Source organism: Plectropomus leopardus, chromosome 23, assembly GCF_026936395.1.
Source record: "Plectropomus leopardus strain MGB_pleo_1.0 chromosome 23, ASM2693639v1, whole genome shotgun sequence".
Classification (NCBI taxonomy): domain Eukaryota; kingdom Metazoa; phylum Chordata; class Actinopteri; order Perciformes; family Serranidae; genus Plectropomus; species Plectropomus leopardus.
Window position 1 is genome coordinate 8,618,623 of NC_142198.1, and position 23,958 is coordinate 8,642,580.

The window sequence follows — 23,958 nt, forward strand, 5'->3', positions numbered from 1 at the left end:
CCCTACATGGAATTATTTGCTCTTTATACGAGATCATATGATTTCTGTCTTTGCCTCCATCATAATAATACTGCCACTATAGATCACCACCTAACAGTAAACGTCAATATAGGTTGTAGAGTAGGGCCATACTAGCTCAGATCTGTGCTCCTGATGACAACTGATAACAACCATTTAATGGGTTGAAAACATCACTCTGCCGGAATGGATTTCACTTGATTTTAGGAGTAAATTTAAGAGACAGGGTCTTGATAGATCTGCAAAGTCATTTCCATCTTTTGATTCTTTTCCATCTACTTTACATTCATTCTTTGAGAACACAAATGAGGGAAGCTCTTGTTTTGACAGTAACTTGACGGAAAGCCGATTCCTTGTCAATAGAATAAGTTAGAGTGAATTTTCTTCAACATTCAAAAAAGGTTGACGTACATGAAAAGAAGGGACAGTTACTGGTGCATCACTAAAACTTTTGCATTTCAAGCGTTTACCAGAGCTCGTACCGCTTAGCCGACTAAACTTGGTTTTGATCCTGGTGTACATTTGTTATGCAGCATATTGTCTTGATGTGTTAGTAGCGGGACTTGCGGCACATGTCGCAGCGACACACCTTCGCCGTCAGGATCTCGATCTCGTCATGGTGACGACCACGAGGGCAGTCCAGGCGAACTTTGACCTGAGGTGAGAAAAGCCATAGGACATGAACAATTTGCAAAAATGATCAAAAAAATCACTTAACCCCTCTTTTCATATCCCCTCACCTTAGCTTCCTTGCTGATGGTGCAGCACCTTGAAGCAGACGTGATGTTGTGGGTGAAGTTGGAGGCCACCAGCACAGAGTATCTGGATGGGAAGGCGCTGGACTCGCAGTAGCCCACGCAGGCGTACACCAGGTGGGTGCCCTTACAGGTGCCACGGCGGTCACTGCGGATGGTCACGTTGAAGGCTGGAGGGGAGAGAGAAGATGGAGGGATGAGCGAGGGTTAAGGGAATCAAGTACTGATGCTGTTGTTGTATGTATTGTGTCGTGTATTGTGGGTGGATTAATACATACAGTAATTATTACGTTCTACTTATTAATTATTATTTCATCATTGATAGCATTCAAACTATTATTTAATTAATATATCTTCACGCGTACCTTTAAGTTGCTATTTTATGTCCCCTTAGACTCAAGTGAGCGTAAGAGTAACTTTAGTTCCTACTTGCCGTTGTTTCCGGGGGACAGGTGTGAGTGTAACAAATTTGCATGTGCTGTAGAGAAAACAGAGAAGCTGGATGTCTGCTGTCTTGCTGTACTTTAGTTTTAATTAAAGTATATATTAAATGAGAAAATGTAGCCTGCTTTTCGCCCACAGGTCAAAGGAACTGGAGAACGCTACAGAACAAGAAAGTAAGGATACGGTAGTTTTGCATATATTTGCATTTGTCATTGGTTTTGTTGTTATTTTGTGTCTCATTTTGCAGTTCTTTTGCATTTCTTTTTGGTGTTTTTGTGTTTCTTTGTGATCATTTTGATTATGTTCCCGTGCAGTACAATTGATTGACTAACATTTTGCCAGGGGGGTCTCTGGTCACTTTGAGTCCCTGGGCCTGTGCCTCATTTGTGACATTAGCTCTTTCTACACAGAGGGCACGCCATACTGGCACTACGAAGGCCCTTTTTTAGGCTGTCTTTGCATTTTTGCGCAGAACCAAACAACAGGGACATCATGTCACTCCAGTGTGTGATTTTAGACAGGTGTGACAGGCGTGACTTTTAACACAACAGCGTCTTCCTCTAGTATGACTTAAAACATGCATTGGCAGCGCTTTAAAATCAATAAAAAAGGTTGTTATATGGCTGCTGATCTGGTCCTCTTCTCAAAGGCTAAGAAGCTCACAAATCTCATTAAACCCTGTTACTTCCTGAAAACTGCACAATAATGGAAACCGTTTTAAGGAGAAACTGAGTGTATTTTTGTGTTACTTACGGTGCAGGTGACACCCCGGGGTGAGGCCATCATGGCTCCAGCCAATAGGAGAGAAGAGCAGCAGCAGTGACATCACTGGTAGGACCAGCAGGCAGAAATGTGAGGTCATGCACAGCGACATCTGGATGGCAGCCTGGAGAGTCCAAACAGAACACCAAAGCATGTAAGAGCTTTTTTTCTGACCTTCTCTCAAATCTTTATAAAAATGAGCACTTTTCTGATTGTTCTGCTCACATTTCATGTTTAATCTGTGATGAGGTCATGAGTATACTTGGCTATAAAGTGTCACAAATCAAAAAAAGTTTGGAAACCAGTGATCCAGGCTACATAAATCATCTTAATTAAGTCTCTGAGCCGAAGAGAGTAAAGAAGCACTCAACCTGAGGTGATCTCCTCCTGCTGAACTTTACACTTGAATCAAAGCGTTGCCCAGAGCTCCCTCCGTTATCTACCGAGGTGATTTCCCATCCTGCCTGTGTGTCACTCAGCTGAGTAACAGCTAATGTGCATAAAAACAATGCCGCCTTCATCTTTTCAGTGTGCCTCATTAAACAGCTACCTGCTGACACACGTACGCACGCGGCTCACACCGACTCATGCTAACGTACACGTAGCAGCACATCAGAAACTATACATGAACTGAAATCTTTAAAATAGAGAAAAGGTGAAGGATCGCATGTGTTTTTCCACGATAACACACACGATTATATTATATGTGTGCACATGCATGATCTTGAGTGTCTGATGCATGCACGTGCTCATGTCCCCCCGCACACACACTCAAACACGTGTGTAAACAATAAAGTCATGTTTTCCCGGGAATTTGGTGATCCTGACCCTTGCCCTCTAAACTGGCAGCTCTTTCCAGCTCCGACTTGGGAATCGCCTCAGTGGGGATGGTGGAGCGACCCTGGGGATGCCATTAACGCTGCTGGTACGGACAAATTAACAGGTCAGGACTGTGTGGTGTGTGTGAGTGTGTGTGAGGCCATTAACCCTGTGTCAGCCGGCGGGGCAGGGGGAAGTGCTCGGCTTTTTCCTCTTATGTGGGGTTTCCACGCCCGAAGGTTTGGTTTGGTTGTAATACGCTATCCTGCGCTCTGGGAAGTGATAGTGGGAGGGCTTTATTATCAGTTTCCAAGACCACCAATACAGCTTAAAAAATATATACCCCAGAAAAGACCATTTATGTGCTTTTAAAAATAATCCATTACCACAAAAAACTAAATCATTTTAGCATATTACATCTTTCAGCTTATTGATTCTCATATTGTGTAAGCGCGCTGCCTCTTCTTTTTTTTCCTTTTCTTCTTTTTTTCCCAGTCTTTTAATGGTGTGGCTTTTGCGGTTGGTTCTTGAGAAAATTTGAATGAAATAAAAAAGTAAAAATATGAATAAAAAAAGGAATGACGCATCGCTCATCCTCAGATCTGCTCAGAAAAACACTAAACTTTTTTCTTTAAAACTACCGTAAGAGCTGAAAAAAAAATTGAAAAATTTTAATTGCTTTCCTGGAAAAGCAGTCAAAAGTATACAGAAAATTGGCAAGTAAGAGTTGGAAATATTGCAAGTTCTCCCCTCTTTTATTAAGTTTAATTTACATTGTCTGAACAATTTAGTTTAGACCAGATGCTGATCTAGAGGTTGTGGCAGACAGTTTTATTTTATATAAAAAAAATGGCTTGTTTTATAGATGCAGTTTGGACTTCTGGATACGAATACTAAATACAAGTGCAATCTGTTTTTTTGCATTGCCAAAAACTTGAAACCTCTACTTTTTATTCTTAATACTGAACAATGCCAATTTATGTTTTACTTCTTTTTAAAAAATTTTTTTGTACATTAGTCTGTCTGTGTTGAGGTAAAAGGTTTTCAGAAAAATACGGTCTAAAAATATACACACCAAAGAATTTTCATTTTGTCTCATCTGTCATTAATTTTCCCATATATAATGAATTTTTTTAAAAAAGAATAATCTTTGGTTCATCATCTGGATAACAATAATGCTTAGGTTTACAAATACGCATATTGTCATGAAAGTAAAAGTCAGCTGAATGGTGAGGAATTTCAATATAAAACTCTCTGAACATGGCAAAACATTTGCATCTTTCAAGCAGGCAAGTGTTCTTAACACGGGCGATTTGCACATTTGTTAAATATGGTTATATTATTATTAATATAAATATAAAGGCAAAAGGTCTGCAGAATAAAAAAGTACGTTTTTATAAGGAGATAAGAGGGTTAAAGGTGTATTTTGCTCTGATTTACGACCTTTGACTTACAGTATAGATTTCTCCTCATATTTAAGAGATTCTATAATCCATAAGAAAGGCACACACTTGGGACCACAAACCTAAATGTGACAGAACATTCAAAGGTCTATTTCACCGTCATGTAGACTGATGCATTAAACTGAAAAAGGAGCTCAGACTTACCTGAAGACGTAGAGCCGAGAGAGGAGTGCAGAGCAGGTGTGTCCACTGACAGGTGTGTGTGAGTGTGTCTGTTCTGAGCCTCATGCAGGGATATAAGTAACACAGGTAAGAGCGAAGGCACTTATAGCTCTGGACACACCCACAATTAGAGAGCTGAGTGTGTGAACCTTTCTTTCTGTCTTTTTTTCCCCCGCAAGTCCCTCTTTCTTAACTCTATCTACCTGTACAAAAAAAGTGAAATTATCTAAATAGAAAAAATTAAATTCACCCCGAACTTTCTTTCTGTAACGTCTTTCTCCCTGAGTGTGTTAGCGTCTCTGTGTCCCTCCGCCCTCCCCCTCCTCGCTCTCTGTTTTTCGAACCTTTAGGGGGACCGCTGCTGTGACACAGAGGAAAACTAGATAGGTTTTCCATCAACGCACCGCCACAATAGTAAGAACACACACAGCTTCACCACACGCGTGTGCATAGAGACGCGCACACAAACGCACACTTGTCACATGTGTGCAAAATCACACAAAAAAATAATAGTCAAGGCCTCAGCTGCCAGTTGATACAGTGAACTAACACATAAACTGAATGGGAGACCTCACACACAAATACACACACACACACACACACACACACACACACACACACACACACACACACACATTAAGTCGGCCTGGGTTTTCCATTTGTGGCTGCAGGAGGAAGGGCAGGGTCAGGTCAGAAGATATTGTTGGTTTGGGTCAGCTCTGTGTGTGTGTGTGTATGTGTGTATGTGTGTGTGTGTGTGTGTGTGTGTGTGTGTGTGTGTGTGTGTATGTGTGTGTGTGTGTGTGTGTGTATGTGTGTGTGTGTGGCACATGATGGGTATATTGTGGTGAACGCCTGCCTGGCTCTGCTTCTCGTCTTTTTTGTCTTGAATGAAGGAAGTCATCTTAGCAACCACCCCGTCCAAACTCCAGCGGCTAAAGACATTCCTTTAATAAATTATTTGTTGGACATTCGCAGCCATTTCAGGACACTTTGGTGACATGTCACAAAGGTCACAAACTGCCAGATCAGACCACAGACGACTTTTAAAAGTGTTGCCAAAGACCCAAAGTGGATGTCCTTTGTTCTTGTTGTGGCGAGTGTCCACAAGAAAGTGGGTTAAGGGTGAAGGAACCATTGTTTTACTTACTGGAAGAACAACAATCAGAAACTTTACTTTTTGGTTTTTCAATGAGTATTTCCATGTCTCTCGAGAGAATTCGGGAATCATTGTGGTTTTGTAAAGCCCACTGACACACTATAGCCCACTGATATTGGGCTATAAAAATGAATGACTTGTCTTTAAAATAACTATCGTTGTCTTAGAGCTTGTGAAGCTGCCAGGAGAATCAATTCAAGGGGTCAAGGATCTCATTTTATGATCAAATCAGTCAGAAAACAGTCAAGGGAGGCTAACCAGTGCATCACTTTTACTTTTAACTTCTTATACTTACGCTGGATACCATGCAATAATCTTCATTGTTTCACTGTATGTTTTTCAGCTGCAGCAGCAGCTCCAAATGTGTTTTATATCCTCAATGCAAACTGCAGATGCTCATTATGACCTCTGATCAACTGCAATGACAAAAAGCCCAACCTTTCAAACCATTCCCAGAAGAACAGCAATGTAATAAGTAATTCATCCAGGAAACATGATGATGCCTTTAAGCTTATTTATATACTGCAAAAAACAAAAAACAGAAAATTAATAAATAAATAAATAATAATAATATCAGTCAACATTTCAGTAAAAAAAATCTCATTTCTTCCTCATCTTTACAGGATTTTCCTTAAAAAAGTTTATATTCATACAGAAGTAATCCCTCCCAGTCATCGCTAAAGACACACTAGAAATGTATCATTTATTTTCACTTCTCAGACAGTACAGCAGAACTATACTACCTTGTGGTTAATTACAGCTTCAGGATAGATGCTGAATGAAGCTTCCAGTGCTGCGCACGCACGCACACACACACACACACACACACACACACACACACACACACACACACACACACACATACACACACACATTCCCACTCTCACACACTCGCACACCTTCTAAGGAAAACACAATTATCATCTTATGGCCCCTCTATCCCAAACATTCCCAATCTAGTTATGTCAATGGAAAACGGAATGTGTGACATCATCACCTAAACCCCCCCACCTACACACACACAAACACACAAAACTATTAGTGTGTTGACTGTAAGTTGCAGTGTGTGTTTCTTCTGATTCCATGCCAACCAGAGAGAGAGAGAGAGAGAGACTATAAATGTGAATGGCCCGCAGCACCTCATCAGGAGAGAATTAGATGTGAATGAACTTTGTTAAACTGGAGACTCTCTCGCAGTTGAAATGCGCGCACACACACACACACACACACACACACACACACACACACACACACACACACACACACACACACACACACACATTTCTCCAGTGTGACTCAGCGGGGTGACTGATGTTTGTATCGCTCAGTGGCCCCGTCGTTCTCGGCTGCCGTGGAAACCGTGGCGTCTTGAATAACTATAATATCATTAATGTGTCCGCTTCCACTTCTGCCCTGTTATTTTAATCTGTGTGTGTGTGTGTGTGTGTGTGTGTGTGTGTAAATGAAAGTATATGATGTATGTATGAACTTTATGTGTGTGTATGATTATGTCTGACAGGATATTGTGTGTGTGTGTGTTTGTGTGTGGTCAAAGGGTGTGAGTAGATGTGAGCGTAGGATTATGTGTGTGTTATTTTGGGCTCTATGACAATATAACGAGAGGATTAGACAAACTTTTCCTGTTTCTAAGATGATGTTTTAGCCCAGTTGACCCGTTTACCTTCATATATAAACACACACATGCAAGCATGTACATGGGGATGCATGCATGCAGACACACATTCAAGCACTGTCCCTCTCACGAAGTTCATTAATAGACATATTTTTTAAAATGATTTTGTATTGTTTTTACTTTTGCGACAGGTCACAAACCATCAGCTCGATGCAAATGTTTGCGTGCGTGCATGTAAGTCTCAAGTCATCTAAGGATATTTCAGTTTGTAAGACATAACACACACACACACACACACACACACACACACACACACAGAACACTTAAGTAATTTCGATTGACAGAAGGAAAGTTTCCGCAAGGTGATTCTGAAGCTCATGGTGGGCACTTAATAGGACACACACACACACACACACACACACACGCACACACACTCAAGCACTCAAACGTGAGTGGAAATTTTAAAAAAGAGCCGGCATTGTCTACCACATCTACCAGAACAAAAGCCTTGGAATGTGTTACTGTGACTTTGTTCGACAGTCTGCACACTGAGGAAAGATGTAACTATTTGGATTTAACTGCACTTATTCACATTTTACACACCGAATCCAAAAACTGCATTAAATCTCAAGAAAAACTTTAATTTAAAGAAAGAAATCGAATGCAAATGGGGTCACAGATCGTGACAGAAAAGTTCATGTAGCAGAGTTTACGATTGGGAAACTGAGACAAGAAAGACACATTACTGTTTAGTTGTATTTGGAGAGGGATAAAAGCTCATTAAAGTACAAAAAATTAAAAATAAAATGATACGTATAAAGTCACAAGATGCAGGTACTGATACTGTGGTAAAAAGAAAGGAACCACACACTCAGAAAAAAAAAAATCACTTATTGCAGGTGATACTGTGACAACAATAATAATAATAGACTCTTTTCATAAGGGAGCATTATAAAACGACATGGAATCACAAAATCAACCAATGACAAAGAAGCAACATCATTTATTTGCTTATGGTTTCAATAAAGAACTTCGACAAAAACGGATACAAAATAATAATGCCTCGGTGGGAAATGTTTATATTTTAATGTAATGGAAAATTTTATATAAGTGAACAACAGGATTAATCTAATCAAACAGAAAAAATCACCAGTGACACTAATATAAAAGAGGTTAGAGGTAGAGATAGAGGTTGAAGGGAAAAGAAAATAATCAGGTGAACAAAATACTTTTTTCTGAAAACCAACAAACACTTTTTTGTTTGCACTGCAGAACTTTAACCAAACAAACTCTAGCAAGTTTCCTCTACTGGAACCAGTAACACCACCTGTCTCCTCCTGTCTCTCCCACAGCACTCAGGCATCTCTGAGGAACAAGGAGAAGGGGAAGACATGGCTGCAAAGAAAGAGAGAAAAAGAAAATTAAACTGCACGTGTTTAATGCAACTGTGGACTCATCTCATAATGCTGCTACTGCACATCATTATTACCATAAAAAGACTACGTATGTCAGATTGTTTGGCGTGCTCTGTCAGCGTGGAGATACTTTTGTCAGCCGTATATGTGCCTAAGGACATCTGGCGTCTCAGCTTGTCCCAACAGAAAGAGGAATATTGTAATTTCTGAGCTTATAATAACTGGATTTCCCCAATCTGTTTTAATCTTTGTCAACTTTATTCTTTCAGATGTACAGCACCAATTAGCTCCCGGCTCTCCTGTGGGTGCAGAAGTCAATCACATCGACGAGTTAGACAGTGACATCACCATCATCTCCGCAGGTATGAATCCTCCTCTTACTCTGTGCCGAGGTAATGATCTGATGTTGGGTTCATTTGTCATACAAACCTGGCCAGCCGAGTCAGAATCCCAGGCCTCACAGGTGTCCCAGGGACAGAATCTGCATCTTCCTCCTCATCACCCTCCTCCTCCTCTCCCATGTCCTGTATTATCCCAGAATGCACTTCACCTGAAGTCCCACTTTCAGTGAGTGTGTTGACCCCTGATTCCTGCTCAGGTTTGTCAAACACCTTGGATCCGTCCTACGGGAGAGGAAAAATAAGTAGAGTAAAAATAAAGCACAATATGTGTCTTTTTTAAAAAGAATTTTACAGTATTGCAAATCTAATTGTATTAACCATTGGCTAACCCCTCAGAATATTAGCACGTCCAGCTAACTTAGTAATTTAGCCTCACTTTAAACAGTTTGAATATGATTTGCTGGCTCCATTATGTGGAGTCAAAGGGTACATTTGAAAAAAAAAATTGTTGTTTTGCAACCAGTGTAGCTGCATTTTTTAAAATACTATATATAAATATTAGGGCAAAAATATTATTATTAGGGTAAAAATAAACTATTTGTTTTAACTTAAAAAAGGTTATTTTTAAATTGAAAATCCGGACAGGCTGCCTTCAATTTTTAAGCTGACCGAACTTGAGAAGACAAGTTGGATGATTACAAAATAACCTCAACTTGTCTTCTCAAATTCAGTCAACTTTAAATTTTAAGGCAGCCCAGACACATTCTTTTTGAAGTTAAAACAAATAGTTTCTTCTCACAGTGTACTAAAGAAATGCCGCTCCTTTATTCCAGTGTCTTCATCACGGATCATAAACTGGTGTGGACTGGCTGTCTTCTTACATAAAACCAGTTAGCTTTGGTGTTGATTTTCTTGGCATTATTACACAGCATTAAGCTGTTCATTCATTGCATGTTTCTTGAGATTCCAGAGATTTCAATTGACTTATAGAGGTAGAGTTAAATTAGTGAACTATTTTGTAAAAGTTGTCATTTCAGCCAGTTAAGTTGATGCTCACTGACTGCAAGCCTGTTTTAGTCCGGAGGCTAGCTTGAATTTGAGTCATAAATCTGCCAGTAACTGAGTTTTCATCCAAAAATTTTGCAAATCTAAATGGAATTTTATGAAAATTTGAAAAAAAAGAGGATATTTATGCACTTCTCCATGCAGATATTGGGAGTTGGTTCATTAAGGTCACACTAAGTCAGATGCCACTGCAAAAGAGGGTGCAATGAGATGACATATTTACAGTAAAAGAGTATTACTCAAACCTCAAATGAAAAAAACAATGATTGTATAATAATAGAGACCACACTGGTCATTTAAAGAAGAGTTTTGAAAAATAAATATTAAAGCTATGTGCTAAGACTTATGATAACAGGCTTGTGTGCTATTATAAGAGTGTTAAAAGCCACCCAGAGACAACAAAGAGAGCGAGCGTAAAAAAAAATCTTAAACATTTAGAGATTTGTAAAATTTTTGGCTCAGGTTTCTTTATGCGCATATTTGAAAAGGTTCATAAAAACTGCATAGAATAGAAAGCTTGACAGGCGTAGCAACAGTAACTTGCCTACGAGTGGTGGCACTAAGCAAACTGTCGATTGGATTTTTCCATTTCAAATGAAATAAATGTACTTTGGATAACCTAATATTTTTTCATGGTCTTTTGACAAAACCTCTCTTGAATTTGTTTTTGCCATCAGAACATAATGATAACCTTCATTGTTCAAACTTAAGCCCACTCAAGCTTGAGGACTTGTAGGCACTTCTTTATCCCCCCAAAAATGGGCTGACATAATGAGTTTAAATCATTTTTTCCACTTGAAACAAATGTGAAGGGGAAAAAGACTGGACACGTGTAAAAAAAAAAAAAAAAAAGATGAAATGAAAAGCCGTGAATGAGAAGGGAGCGGGGGTGAAGGGTAATTTTGGGACTTTGTTGCTAATCAATCTGAATCACATTTACAGAAACACACACACTCTCACATACACACAATTACACAGAGAAGCGTACACTCTGTGTCCTGATGTAATGCTATTATTAACCTAATCACACTTGTTATCCTACCTGTCTGCGCTAACGTTAGCCTCGGGCTACAACACAGACAAAATGCTACAAGTGTGTGTGTTTACATATGTGGTAGAGAGGAAACGAACGGATATAATGAGACTGAAATTGAAAGACGAATTGTTGCAATCAATTAATTCTGAAGTGTGGGCTCAAATTACAGACTCATCCACTTGACATTTAAGAGACTGACATCAGCTAACCAGTTAAATGTGATGAATGAAAAACTGATCTGATTGAATTAATGAAAAGAATCACCTCGTCAGCATGTCCTGGATCTTCTTGGAGCCCGCTGAAAGATGGACACAAACAAGTTTATTCTTACAATAACAGAACAGATTTTTTTTTTTGCATGTTATTCCCCACATTTCGATTTTATTCTCATTTTTTTTTTTTTTAAATAATCATACTTTATTTTATTTTCAGAATTGTAACTCAACAATGCAACCATACATCATCCGACATTGGTCTGAGCTAGGAGAGAAGACTTAAATAAAGTAGAAAGAGAATGAGAGAAAAGATAAAAAACAATGAAATAAACAATAGTAATAATAAAAACTTATATAGAGTAATATTAATAAAAAAAAAAAAAATAATAAAAAGAAAAAGAGATCAACAACTTATCAGCAAATGAAAATACGTGTGTCCCTGTACCTGTTAATGAGTATTTCTTATTTCTGAAACAGATAGTGTTTTAATGCAATTTAACCCTCTGAAAACTGAGCAAATTGGTTTGATTTCTTTCAAAAACATGGGGGGAAGGCGACGAGCATTTTAAAAAGACATGACACAAATATTAGCAAAAAACTGTTTAAAAAATGCCTGAAAATAAGCACACAAAAAACTAACAAGATAACTACCTAGAAAAAGTGCTAAAAAACAAACAAAAACAATTATATTTATAACTGTAAAATAAATTTAAATATGAATTTTTTATTATTAGAAATATAGTTTTCTGGACATTTTTTCCTTTTTTGGATTGTTTTCTCATAATCCTTTCAAAACAATTTTTTTTAAATTTCTTGCAGTTTGTTGGACATTTCTCAGCAAGTTACTCATTGCCTTTTTTTCCCTGAAGGTTTCAAAAGAAATTTAAAAAAAATGCTTAGTTCTAAAAGCGGCAAACTAGTTTGCGAAAGGCATCTGATAAGAAAACTGATTTAGGTTTCAAAGGGTTAATGATTGCCACATAAACTAGACACCCCTTTATACAAGTCAAATATATGAGGAACTTCCCTTTTTACTTTTAAATAAGGGCTAATCTAAATGTAGTCAATCTCAATTTCTGACATTTAGGGGATAGTTGAGTGTTTGTAAGTGTGGTTCTATGAGGTAGGCTACCTATCCATAGTCAGTGTATTACATACTGTAGATGTCAGTCAGCCCAGCCCCAGTTTGGAGAAGCACACTTGAGTACAACCAAAAAATCTAAGCAATGTACTGCTGTGGATAGTGCACAGTAGCAAAACATATTTTTGCATCCTAAAAAAGTCAATAATAGTTTTATTATTAGTATTTACACAGCAGAAACTGCTTAGCTTCTGTGACAGTTTTCCTGCCTGCTTCTCCAAACTGGGGCCTGCTGACTGCCATCTACTGTATGTAATACACTGACTATGGGAAAGTACCTCATGCAACCCTACTTCAAATAATAGGAACTATCCCTTTAAAGTTTGTCTCTGAATTCATCTGGCATTTAATTTATAACAGAACGTTAAAAAATAAACACAATTTGTTTGTCAGAACAAGAGTCTAAAAATATTATATAACAGAAAAAGGTCCAAATGAAGGAAAAAATGCCATTCATTGACAACCACTGCTTATCCGTTAACGTCTGTTTTTTATTTAAACTGATGGATGTCATGCCTTATGGTGCATGGCCTCCAAAGGCCTTAAGTTACATGTTGGTAAATTAAAAAGCCAAATTTTGCAGCCAACACCAACAATTTTCAAGTGTCAACGTTCACTGACAAACGTATTCTTTCCTGTTCCCTTTTTTTCCAGGAGGTTTAACATAAAAACAAACCATCTGTCTCTCCGGGGCATCACGTAGACACACTCGTACACACACCGATGACACAAGTGAAGCAGTATGTAGAAATTATTCGTGTGCCATTCTTAGTTTTTGAACTTGTACGTGTGTGTGTTCATGCGCTGCACCTTTGTAGGGACATGTAAGTGTAATGGTCAATGTGGTGAATATAATTCATTGGGAATTGCTTAATGAAACTTGATTTCCTGTGAACTGGTAGTGATGCTTGAGGCCGTGCTGTTTGCAGGATGTTTACACAGTTTGTGCATCTAAGTGTGTTTCTCAGGTTTAAAACTATGAGATAATTCTGTTTATATAAGTTCAACACCAATTGTGTGTGTGAGTGCATTTTCGCCCCACTGATCTGACTGTCAGTGTGATTGAGGTGGCGCCCCTTCGCCTCTTGTCTGTTTCATAACTGCAAGAATCACTGGAGCGTGTGTGTGTGTGTGTGTGTGTGTGTGTGTGCATGCGTGCACGTCAAACAGGGCTGTTGTCAGAGTGGATGTCTTAGCGTTTTTATGAATAAGAACATTTGTTTTCATCTCGCACACTGAATGTGTGTGTGGATGTGTGTAATGGTAGAGTGAACAAGCTTCCTTTTACTGCTCCCATCATCCGACACATTATCCACATCATCACACTCACAACAATACACACTTGACTACTTTTCTAAATATAAATGACAGCGCACTGTAATGCATCATGAAGGCAATAGTGCTTGCTGTATTTCTGCTGTCACAAATGTAGGTTGCTTAAATGGCATACGTGTTCATCCCAAACCCTCATACACAGAATTATAAACAAAAAACGGACAATTACTACAATAAGTATTAGCTTATGGTCAAATATTCACCACACATAGCCATACACACACACTCTTAAACTACATATTTACAAAGTTTATTCACACGGGAGCCCATGTGATCATTTTTGGTCAGTACGTACATTTATTCGCGAAGATTTTCTCGACATTTAGTCGCTGTTCCTTGGAAGGTTAAATGTGACAAATACAGAGTAAATTAAGCCGTAGCCTAAAGGGTAAGCTCAGTGTTCTGCACTTAGATCCTATTTTCCCATGTTTTTGTGTCTAAGAAATGAAGAAAAGCGTTTTATGTCCGTCCAGCACTGAGTGAGAAGAAACAGGTCACAATGTCAACCACTCTGGGCATTTGTGCAACTTAAAAGTGCTTGTTTTTGCCACAAAGGCTCAGATTTTTACTCTGCTATCAGTGTATGATGACACTATAGAACCAGGTCCAGATAGACCTGTTTGTCTGAGAGTAAGATCCTTAAAAAAACAATACAAACTCCATTTGAAAAACATGTATTTGCGTGATATTAGTGTGTATAGCGACAGCATATTTTGACATGTAACTGAGTGAATTAAAGGTTTATTTCAACTAAACCAGAGATGATGACTATTGGAACAGTAAAAAAAAAGATGGCTTTTATGAGTTTTATTTTGTTTCTGTCAACTTTGAATGAAGTTTGTTTTAAAATAAAATTTTTAAAAAATAATACGATAAAATAACTGTTTATTTAAATGGAGTCTGAGGGTTTGGCTATGCATTGCATTTTTGGAGCCATGGATCTTACTCTTTAACAAATGGTCTTTCTCTGTAGGGATATTTTCTATAACTTGTCAGACATGTAAAATAGCAATGTGAACATGTCAGTAGCAAAAACAAGCACTTTTAGTGAATGTATATTGACATTGCAGCCTGTATTGCTGCAGCCCTCAAACTCAGTACCAGACTGTATTCAAAAACTATTGTTCCCGTTAGTCTCTTCGACACAAAACATGGGAAAATAGAGTCTATATTGAATAATAGAGAATGTACCCTTTCAGGTTTCAGATAACCTCTGCAGTAGTATAAAGGACACTCACCCAACCACAGAAACCTTTCTTTCAGCCTCCATGTCCTTTAACAAGTCCTTTAGTATGGCCTCCTCTAGTGGTGAATCTGTTCGACGGCACTTTTTTGGGGGCTCAGAAACAGAGGGGAACTGCTGTGCAACCTCTTTCTCCTAGAAAACACACAGTAGTGTACTAATTATACATGGCATGATACTATATCATGTGTACAAAACTGTAGGTGTACAATATGAACTCACCTTTGAACCACAAGCAAATCGGTGTGAAAAAATATACTTATAATGATCATAATTACATATTTGAATTGATGTTAAAGTATAAAATTATGTTACCAAATTATTAGATTTTTTAAGCAATTTTTGGAAGTTCATTTCTTTTTCCTCAAACTGCCTTTTTTTTAAACTAATTTTCAGATAATTTTCTTGTATTTTATTTTAATTTTATTTATTTATTTATTTTGCTAATTTCTTGTTAATTTTTGCATCATTTCGTCTTACTTTGCTCATACCATCTTCCCATGTTTTTTTTTTTTTAAATCAAGCCAATTTGCTAAGGTTTTAAGGGGTTAAACAATACAAAATAATAACATAGCAATGAATTGCATCTTTGTGAAGTTGGTAAAGTTCACTTGTTATTGACACTGTCACAGAGCTGTTGATTCAGCTCTATGGTAATAATTTGCAAAAACAGGTATATGTAATGAATTGCTTTCACTCTGCTGAGATTTATGTTATTGTGTCTACACCTAGAATATTCAAGTGCAGGAAAAAAAGTACTGGCAACTGTTTTTTTTTCTTCCAGAGACAATAACCTATCAGACAAGACAGATTGATGGCAAAACCAGAGCACTCAAGCCTTCTTCTCACTGTGTTTTATGTAAGTAACAGAACAACAACTCACCGGGCTCAGCTTGTCCGCTTGTTTTTCTGAAAAAGATAAATACATGTGACATCAGCATGACTGAATAGTACCCTCTGTTTGTGTACTGTACTGAGATTCACAATAATATCTGTCTTTTATCACATAGCCAGTGCTGCTAACAGGACTATTCATGCTTGTTTACTCTTTTACACAGAAAAACACACTAGATGAGCTTATCCTATTGTATGACCACTCGACCTAATATGCCGTCAAGGATTAGGTGTACCTGATAACTCTGTGGCTCTGTCTGTTCTCAGAGAACACAGTTTTAAATCTATTAACTTAAAGGGCGGGTCCGTCTGTTCTTTCCTTGGGTTTTTTTAATTGGAAACAGTCACTCAGATGTTAGCAAACAGTAGTGACAAAGATGAGAGCACTCATAATACTAATAATAACAGAAAGGACAACCTAAAAAAAATCAATATTAGTTTAAGTGTTTGCCATATTTAGATTTTTCACCACTTTTCCATGTTGTCAAACAGCCCCCTTTCTGACGGGGAACTGAAGCTGTTACATTGCTCTCTTAAAAGCAACCAGACTTGTTTTAAAACAATAATTTTACCTTATAGAACATGGGAGTTGCTGGTCTACCATTGCCCCAATTGGTTAGTTTTTTTGTATTATATTTTGTGATTTTCTGATCCGAACTAAGGTGGCGTCCAAAGCACTGTAGTACTTTGCCTCCATACTAGTTAGGTGGTTAGAGGAATATATATACATATATATACAGAGGGGGAATTTTGATGCTAAAACATGTGTACTTTGACCAAAGTTTGAATGTTTGCATTTGAATACACTACTGGGAATAAGATTATTTTAAAAAAAGAATAAAAAATAATAATAATGAACAATAAACCTGTCCTTTAATGACTGCAGGCTGTGTTCATTAACGGATGTGCATATCTTTGTACTGACATGTAATGCAAGTACAGGGTGTATTTTGTGGCTGTGAGTTTTTGTGTTCATCCTCACCAGTCTGCACATTTTTCTCCAGGTAGAGGATCAGATTAAACGGGTAAGCTTTCAACCTCCTCCCACCATGTTTGCGCATCGCCTTAGACCGCTTCTTATCTGGTAGTTACATTTAACAAAATACAGTGTTCTTGTATTGAATAAGCATCATAATGATGTGCACTCTGTGATCTATATTTAGCAGGACAGCAATTTTAAGATCACCCCCTCTCCCCCCCTCTCTTATCCCTTCTCAACACTATATTAACCTTTTGAAACCTGGAGCGACATCACTTTTCTTTTGCTGCTTTCAGACGCTTTTCACAAGTTTTTATACCACTGAACCTTAAGCAAAGTGTTGTGATTTCTTTCAACAACATGGGGAAAAATGCAATGAGTAAGTTGGCAAGAAGTGTTCCACAAATTGTGAGAAATGAGTAGATTTAGAAAATTATTTTTAAATAGTTAGGGAAAAGTGTTGTGGGGAAAAAAGAAAAAAAAAGCTGGGAAAAAAAAATATTTGTAGTGTTACAGAATTATTATAAACTTTTAAGCACTTTTTCCACTTCATTTTTGTTTTTACCTTCTTATTCATTGTTTTGTTTGTTTGTTGTTTTTATTTTTTACCTGACTAATTTTAAGGGCTTTTTTTTGGTACTTTTTACAAGTTTCTTACTATTTTATTTTATTTTTTTTTAAATTAAGCCACTTTTCTCAGGTTTCAAATGGTTAATTGTGACTTTCTTACTTTTGGATCTTATCCCTTGTTACTGCAACCAAAATCTCACACAGGATATAAAAGTACTGTTGGTGAAAACTGCAGTAACTTGATGCCCATTGGATAGTCTGATAGGTAGAAAACTAATAGTGGAAATGCTGATGGCTGAATAAACAGAAGTAAAGGATACAGGGGTACACATTAAAGTGGGCACTAGAGAATGGTTGGAGATTGTCCAGGTTGCCGAGAACCGTTCTGATAATTTCCTGAAAACAGAGAACAAGAGTAAGAGAGGGAATTTAGGAAAGAAAAAAACAATGCCAATAAATAATGAGAGGTAAGAATGAATCACTAAGCCTATCCATAATTACCTCCATTTCTTGATTGAGGCAGTTTTCTTCCATAACTCCCTCTCCTCTGGTAAAATATATATATTACACATGATTATATGTTCACAACACATTTGTAACAGTTCAAGTTTTGGTAACTTTTTCAAATAATGGTAAAGCCAATAACAGAGATCATCATGGAGTGCCTTTTAAAAAAAGCGTTTGACTGTTGAGCACAGATTTCAAACGGTATGAAAATATAGCTGAAATGCTGTCGAGCCTTGGGTGTTCAAAATATTAGGCACAGTAAAAATAAAAAGAGTCTTCTTCAGCTTTAAAGCACTCCAGGATCAGATCTTCTATTGTGATGTTATTCCTAAACAAAAGCAGACAGATTCTGTGGTGGCCTGTTTTCAAACTAAGACAAACTTAGGTCACACACACCAGAACATGTGACAGTGGCCATTATAGGCTGTAGTGTTAGGAGAATAAAGTGAAAAATGCAGAAAAAAAAAGTTCTGCGTTTTCTTCTCTTGCCTGAAGCTCAGTCATCTTCCCAACTGTTTTTTCAAAAGAGCATTTTGCAGTGCCTTGCAGAAATTAATCTTCAAGAGAAAAAGTGAAGGGAAGCATGGAAGGAGCCGGTATTGATCAATGGTCTTTCTCTTCCTTGTTTGGCTTATGGATTCTGAGCTTGTGCTGTTTTGCTGCGCTTTTAAAAAATAGAATTACTGAAGTCAGTAGTTGCTGTAATCCAGCGCCTACTTCAAGTTTCCCTTTTCTCAAGCTATTTTAGGTTTTGTAGGATTTGCACTTGTCTCAGGCTTGGCCACAGGTAAAATGAAATAATTTCACTTCTGGTTATAAAACTAACTTCCAGTGATGCATTGAAGTATGCTCATCCCAAGTTGTTGAAACATGCAAGATGTGCAACTATAGCTATAAAATGTAATTACTAGTTTAGTAGTTCCGCTAAATCCCATCTCAAGATTGGTTTTGGCTCGGTACTCTATTTATTCTGTTGCAGTCTTCTTTTTTTTTAGCTCCCCTTCAGGCTATGCCTTGAGTTAAACAGCTAGACTGTGCTGTCCTGGGATTTGTCAGTGGTCTTGTAGTTCTCTCATCAAAAGGGAGAACACTGAGGGAAGGAAGAAAAGATCTGATGTATAAAGATGAGGCCGTGAAGATGTAAAGAATAACGTCTGTCTTGCCTGAAGCTGCTTCCTCCTCTGAACTTGAACTTGTAGATCAAACTTTCAGCTTTGAAATATCGAGTTTGAGGGAAAGTGAGGGAGAAGGCCTGCAGCATGGCTGATCTATTATGGTTTGGGTAACATCAGAAAATATGAATTTATGGATTAATGGACAGGGGCAAAAATGCAAAATACAGAATACAGAAAATAACATCACTGAAAACGTTTTTGTGCTTACTAAAATTGATTTAGCTAGCTAGCTAGGTCTCATTTCAAATATCTATTGTGCTGTAACTATCTTTACACAAGTAAAAACATCAAAACTGTTAAAAATTTTAGTTCTGTCTCTCGTTTGAAATTACCGTAATGTCTAAAGCAAATGCCGAGCACAAACCTGGCAAGTCGTACAGCAAAATAACGTCACTCTCCTCCAGGACGTCAACAGTTAAATGCGGAAACGTCAATCAAACGCCAACTCGTCTCCGGATTCGCTGGACAGCCCGAATTTCCGCCTTTCGGTCGCTTGGCCTTCTTTTATTGGCTACATCTTCTTCCAATCAGCAGCGTCAGAAAAAGTGTCACTATGGTGACGGTGAAAACCGCCCCAACTGTCACATGACTGTCAGCTGACCATGTGTAGCCGGAAAGTGAAGTTGTAAACATTTCTTGACTTAGAGAAATTAGTAGGTTACGTTTGCCTTTTGTACGCGACATTTCACTTTATTAACACTTTCTTTTAATTACGTGAAGAGGCGACTCGACTTTGCCTATTTATGTACCCCTCCCTTAAAAGAATTGAGCCAAAAGGTGAGTTGAAAATATCACTTTAATAGCATCAATGGTGGCGTTTAATAGCATTCATACCAGTTCGCTGCACTTTAATGTAACAACTGTGACGTTTTTACGTCTAAATGAATACTGAAACTTCATATGTGGTATTCCAATGCTCCAACAGTAGAGTATATCGCCGTATCACTGTTTCTTCTCATATGTTGTAATTCACTTAACCCTTTGAAAACTGGATCAGCATCAGTTTTCTTGTGCTGCGTTTAGACGCTTTTCACAAGCATTTAAACCTTTGAAACCTGATCAAAGTGGTTTAATATCTTTAAAATATCTGGGGGGGAAAAAGGCAATCAGCAGCTTGGCAAGAGATGCCAGCAAACTGCAAGAAATTATAAAAAAAGTGACAAAAAAATGACTCGAAAATAAATTTAGTACATATATATATATATATATATATATATGTGTGTGTGTGTGTATATATATATATATATATATATATATATATATATATATATATATAATTAGAAAATTTCACAAGAGGGAAAATCTCAAGAAAACTCTTTATAGTTATTAAAAGTATATTATTATTGTTATTATTATTATTGTTATTACTATGACCACTAATAATAACCTATCAATATTACCTTTTTTCTTTTTTTTTATCTTCAGAACATTTTTTTGTGTCTTAATAATTTCTTGCTTATTCTGGGTAATTTTCTGTTAAGTTGCTCATTGCCCTCTTTCCCCCATGTTTTCTCACTCAACTCTCCCTCTCTTTTACAGTATTAGAACAAATAGTTCAACCAAGCTACAAAGAAGATAAGTGCCTTCAGATCAGATGTCCTCCTCCTCCACTACCCCATCTGTCCTCCTAAATAATGGAGTTCAGATGCCCATCCTGGGTTTGGGGACCTACAGGCTGGTGGGTTCTGGAAATATCTACCAGGCTGTGGACGCAGCGCTGGCTGCAGGTTATCGGTCCTTTGACAGTGCAGCCGTCTACCGGAATGAAGCTGACCTGGGCCGTGCCCTGAAGGAGCTCCTGCCCAAACATGGCTTAACCCGAGAGGATGTATTCATCACCAGGTGATATATATGTTGTTCCCACATGGTTTAATGCATTTATTGTAAGTCATTTTGGATTAAAGCGTCAGATAAATAAATGTTAGCTGATGTCATGTAATGTAACACAGCATTTGAGCATCTAAATGTCCTTTTTGGTATAATCATACATAAAACAGAGGCTTTTGTCCCAGCAATTTTAGAAACCTGCATCTTGAATGCAGCCGGAATATTTGTTATGTGATGTCAAACTAGGTATTGTCTTTGTAATTTACTTTAAATGTTTTCTTTAGTTGATTGTTGTAGCTGAGTCAAATGAAAAGTACATGCCTATACTGGCTTTGCCATCTACATCCCATAGTTTTATGGACCTTATGGAGCCAACTACTAAGCTAAGTACTAATACTGTGCTCCGTTCAAAGTCAGAGGTCAGTATTTTCCAGTTGAAACTTCCAACCTCTGACTTCCAAGTGTTCCAGGTGCACAACACCAAATGTAAAAAAAACCCCAAACAAAACAAGACTGTGAGGAACCGGTATTTCTGTAGCCATTTTACTTTTAGTTTTTTGACATTTTTAATTTTTCACTGCTTTACAGATTAACTTTTGTGCAGAGAAGATCAAGTTCAGAGATTGATATATTTTGACATCAATTTACATGAAAAACAGGTTTAATCATATGATAGTAGATGTATTTTGAAAAATTAAATACATGAAAATATCCTTTACATTGCCTTTTAGTTGATTTCTTGCCTTTTCTCTTACCAATGTGCGCCTCCATGGCTTCCATGGATGCTGCCATTGTTATGTGACGTCAGCCCGCCGAAGTCAGGGGAACATGGATTTCACTGAGTTCAGAAGTAGAACCTCCTACTTTGAGTGGCGATCCATTGTACTTTTTCTAGTAGGAGGTCAGAATATCTCAACTTCCAAGAACGCAGCATAGGCTCAGTCATGTTTAACTCTCAGAGGCCCACATTTCTTAATACCGCTCCCTCTCTTCTCCCTGCAGTAAGCTGGGCCCGAAGGATCAGGGAGAGAGAGCCATGGAAGGAGTCCTCCACAGCCTGTCTCAGCTGGACTTGGGTTACATTGACCTCTACCTGATCCACTGGCCTGGCACACAAGGTCTGGTAGTAGCTGACCAACGCAACCCAGGTAAAGAAGTCAGATTAAGTCGGTGTTTTCCTTCATGTACCAAAATATAACTGAAAACATAACTGTATAACCTTGATGTGAAATACAAATGCAAAGCATTTCACTCTGCTTTAGCCATGTGGATCAAGTGTTTAATAAATAAAAGCTCCACTAATAAAGAGATAACATTCAAGCTGTCTTCTTCTTCTTCTTCTTCTCCTCCTCCATAATGGAGTTGTAGTTGAGTGACACTGATGATGAGGTGCTAATAAATATTTGATCCCAGGCAACCGAGCTCAGAGTTGGGCCACACTGGAGGAGCTGCATGCCCAGGGGAAGCTGAAGGCCATAGGAGTGTCCAACTACACACCAGCACACATGAGAGAACTGATGCAGAGCTGCAAAATCACTCCTGCGGTGAACCAGGTATACTGCAACAGAGTGAAGGAGGATGAATAATATTCATAATGGTACATAAATGTAAGATTAAAAGAGCAAAAACAACTGAATGCACTCAGTTTTTGTCTTCAGGTCGAGTTTCACCCAAAGCTGTGCCAGAAAGAGCTGAGGAGAGTGTGTGAGGAGCATGGAGTGTGTCTCCAAGCGTATTCTTCCTTAGGACAAGGAGACCTGGTCACTGATCCTGTGGTCATAGAGGTGGCAAAGAAATATGAACATACACCTGCACAGGTAAACACTCACACACACACACACACACAAAGCATCTTACCATCTTTCTGGGCCAGCCTCATCCACTCAGTTTTCAATAAATGCTTAAACACTTGAAAAACGTTTAGGTCTTTTTGTCCCTCCAGGTCCTGTTGCGCTGGGCTGTGCAGCAGGGCGTCCCGGTGCTGCCTAAGTCGTCAAATCCAGACAGAATAAAGGACAATGCCAGGCTTTTTGACTTCACACTGAGTGACACAGACATGGACAGACTGTCAGCTTTGGACTGTGGACACAAGTATTGCTGGGATCCATCAGAAGTGGCCTAATAGAACACACATAGTCTTGAATGATGCCTTTTTCTTTAGCTGTTACTGGCGGTGATGCTGTAGTAAGCAACAAATATCAAAAAAAGTGGAAATTTTAGTTTTGTCACTGGACTATTGTATTGATTTAAGTAAATGTACATCTATGCATTTAGTTATATGAGAGTAAAAGTATCATTTTGAGATGACATTGGCCAATAAGTTGACCTATTTATTGTGACCCACATGCCATTAATGCCAAGAGCCTTTCCAGGCAGTATCTACAGGTGTTTTGCCTAAAATGAGTTAATGTGCCATCACTTTAAGAGTATTTCCATATTCTTGTTGCCTTTTATTCTTGAATGATACTTGCAAAATAATGTTTTGCTTTTGTGTTCTAGTTTTCTATGTGGATTACCACAAATTTGAAATGATAAAATTATAAAATGTTCAAATGTTTCATTTGTACTGGAGAAATTTGAAGAATTGCTCCCTTTAAAAATACTCTTAATACATCTTGAGTGTGAGGGGGGAAGAAAGGAGGCCCACAGTGACATCACTTATCTATGGTTTAGGTAACAGCTAGCTACTTAGGACAAATTTCAGATATAGCAGGCTATAATGCTAAGAGCCTCATATGTGTAAAACAAGCATGTCAATTTCTTTTTATTTATTCTTTTTTTTAAAAAACAATTCTTTATTCAGAAACAAATTCTGGCCATTACATTAAGTTGATACAGCTGGTAAAAATCACAGACTGAGCACAGAGCTCTTATGGAAAATGAAATAATAAAAATAATAATAATAATAAAATAAAATAAAATAATGATAATAAAAAAGCAACTCTTCTTTTAATTGATTTTTTTTATTTTACTGGTAAATGCAAGAGAACTGGGGGATAG

General features: G+C 37.8%; 3 protein-coding genes and 1 long non-coding RNA gene across 6 annotated transcripts; 2 read left to right on the forward strand and 2 right to left on the reverse strand.

Moving 5' to 3' along the window:
- Window positions 1–435: 435 nt before the first annotated feature.
- On the reverse strand, window positions 436–2,117 carry gpha2 (glycoprotein hormone subunit alpha 2). The gene is made up of 3 exons (XM_042511978.2): window positions 1,971–2,117; window positions 759–943; window positions 436–673 (listed from the first exon to the last, which is right to left on the reverse strand). Exons 1-3 carry the CDS (start codon window positions 2,089–2,091, stop codon window positions 569–571), a joined length of 411 nt encoding a protein of 136 aa, XP_042367912.2. The 5' UTR covers window positions 2,092–2,117; the 3' UTR covers window positions 436–568.
- LOC148185641 (uncharacterized) lies at window positions 1,260–16,876 on the forward strand. The gene is made up of 5 exons (XR_015775640.1): window positions 1,260–1,390; window positions 1,978–2,133; window positions 2,829–2,922; window positions 8,900–8,992; window positions 15,791–16,876. It is a non-coding gene; the product is annotated as an uncharacterized LOC148185641 (long non-coding RNA).
- Window positions 7,857–19,594, reverse strand: majin (membrane anchored junction protein). 3 transcript variants are annotated; one of them, XM_088073237.1, is made up of 10 exons: window positions 19,464–19,537; window positions 19,120–19,224; window positions 17,951–17,996; window positions 17,770–17,845; window positions 16,883–16,981; window positions 15,890–15,915; window positions 15,002–15,141; window positions 11,337–11,370; window positions 9,060–9,253; window positions 7,858–8,610 (listed from the first exon to the last, which is right to left on the reverse strand). In XM_088073237.1, the coding sequence occupies exons 2-10, from the start codon at window positions 19,215–19,217 to the stop codon at window positions 8,571–8,573; spliced, it is 753 nt and encodes a 250-aa protein (XP_087929363.1). In that variant the 5' UTR covers window positions 19,218–19,224; window positions 19,464–19,537; the 3' UTR covers window positions 7,858–8,570. The 3 variants fall into 3 exon arrangements, with proteins under 3 accessions (XP_087929364.1, XP_087929363.1, XP_042367769.1); XM_042511835.2 differs by having other exon boundaries at window positions 7,859–8,610; window positions 19,496–19,594; XM_088073238.1 differs by lacking the exon at window positions 19,120–19,224 and having other exon boundaries at window positions 7,857–8,610; window positions 19,496–19,583.
- A 125-nt stretch (window positions 19,595–19,719) lies between these two features.
- On the forward strand, window positions 19,720–23,895 carry LOC121962250 (uncharacterized). The gene is made up of 6 exons (XM_088073754.1): window positions 19,720–19,908; window positions 20,671–20,973; window positions 21,961–22,106; window positions 22,372–22,511; window positions 22,617–22,775; window positions 22,901–23,895. The coding sequence occupies exons 2-6, from the start codon at window positions 20,726–20,728 to the stop codon at window positions 23,078–23,080; spliced, it is 873 nt and encodes a 290-aa protein (XP_087929880.1). The 5' UTR covers window positions 19,720–19,908; window positions 20,671–20,725; the 3' UTR covers window positions 23,081–23,895.
- The last annotated feature ends 63 nt before the right edge of the window (window positions 23,896–23,958 follow it).

Coding starts and splice junctions, on each gene's coding strand:
- gpha2 (XM_042511978.2), bottom strand. CDS start 2,091: ATGTCGCTGTGCATGACCTCACATTTCTGCCTGCTGGTCCTACCAGTG. Junction 944..1,970: donor CCCGGGGTGTCACCTGCACC/GTAAGTAACACA, acceptor TCTCCCCTCCAG/CCTTCAACGTGACCATCCGC. Junction 674..758: donor CCATCAGCAAGGAAGCTAAG/GTGAGGGGATAT, acceptor TTCTCACCTCAG/GTCAAAGTTCGCCTGGACTG.
- majin (XM_088073237.1), bottom strand. CDS start 19,217: ATGCTGCAGGCCTTCTCCCTCACTTTCCCTCAAACTCGATATTTCAAA. Junction 17,846..17,950: donor GCCTCAATCAAGAAATGGAG/GTAATTATGGAT, acceptor CTCTGTTTTCAG/GAAATTATCAGAACGGTTCT. Junction 16,982..17,769: donor CCACTTTAATGTGTACCCCT/GTATCCTTTACT, acceptor TGTAACTACCAG/ATAAGAAGCGGTCTAAGGCG.
- LOC121962250 (XM_088073754.1), top strand. CDS start 20,726: ATGTCCTCCTCCTCCACTACCCCATCTGTCCTCCTAAATAATGGAGTT. Junction 20,974..21,960: donor GAGGATGTATTCATCACCAG/GTGATATATATG, acceptor TTCTCCCTGCAG/TAAGCTGGGCCCGAAGGATC. Junction 22,107..22,371: donor AGCTGACCAACGCAACCCAG/GTAAAGAAGTCA, acceptor ATTTGATCCCAG/GCAACCGAGCTCAGAGTTGG.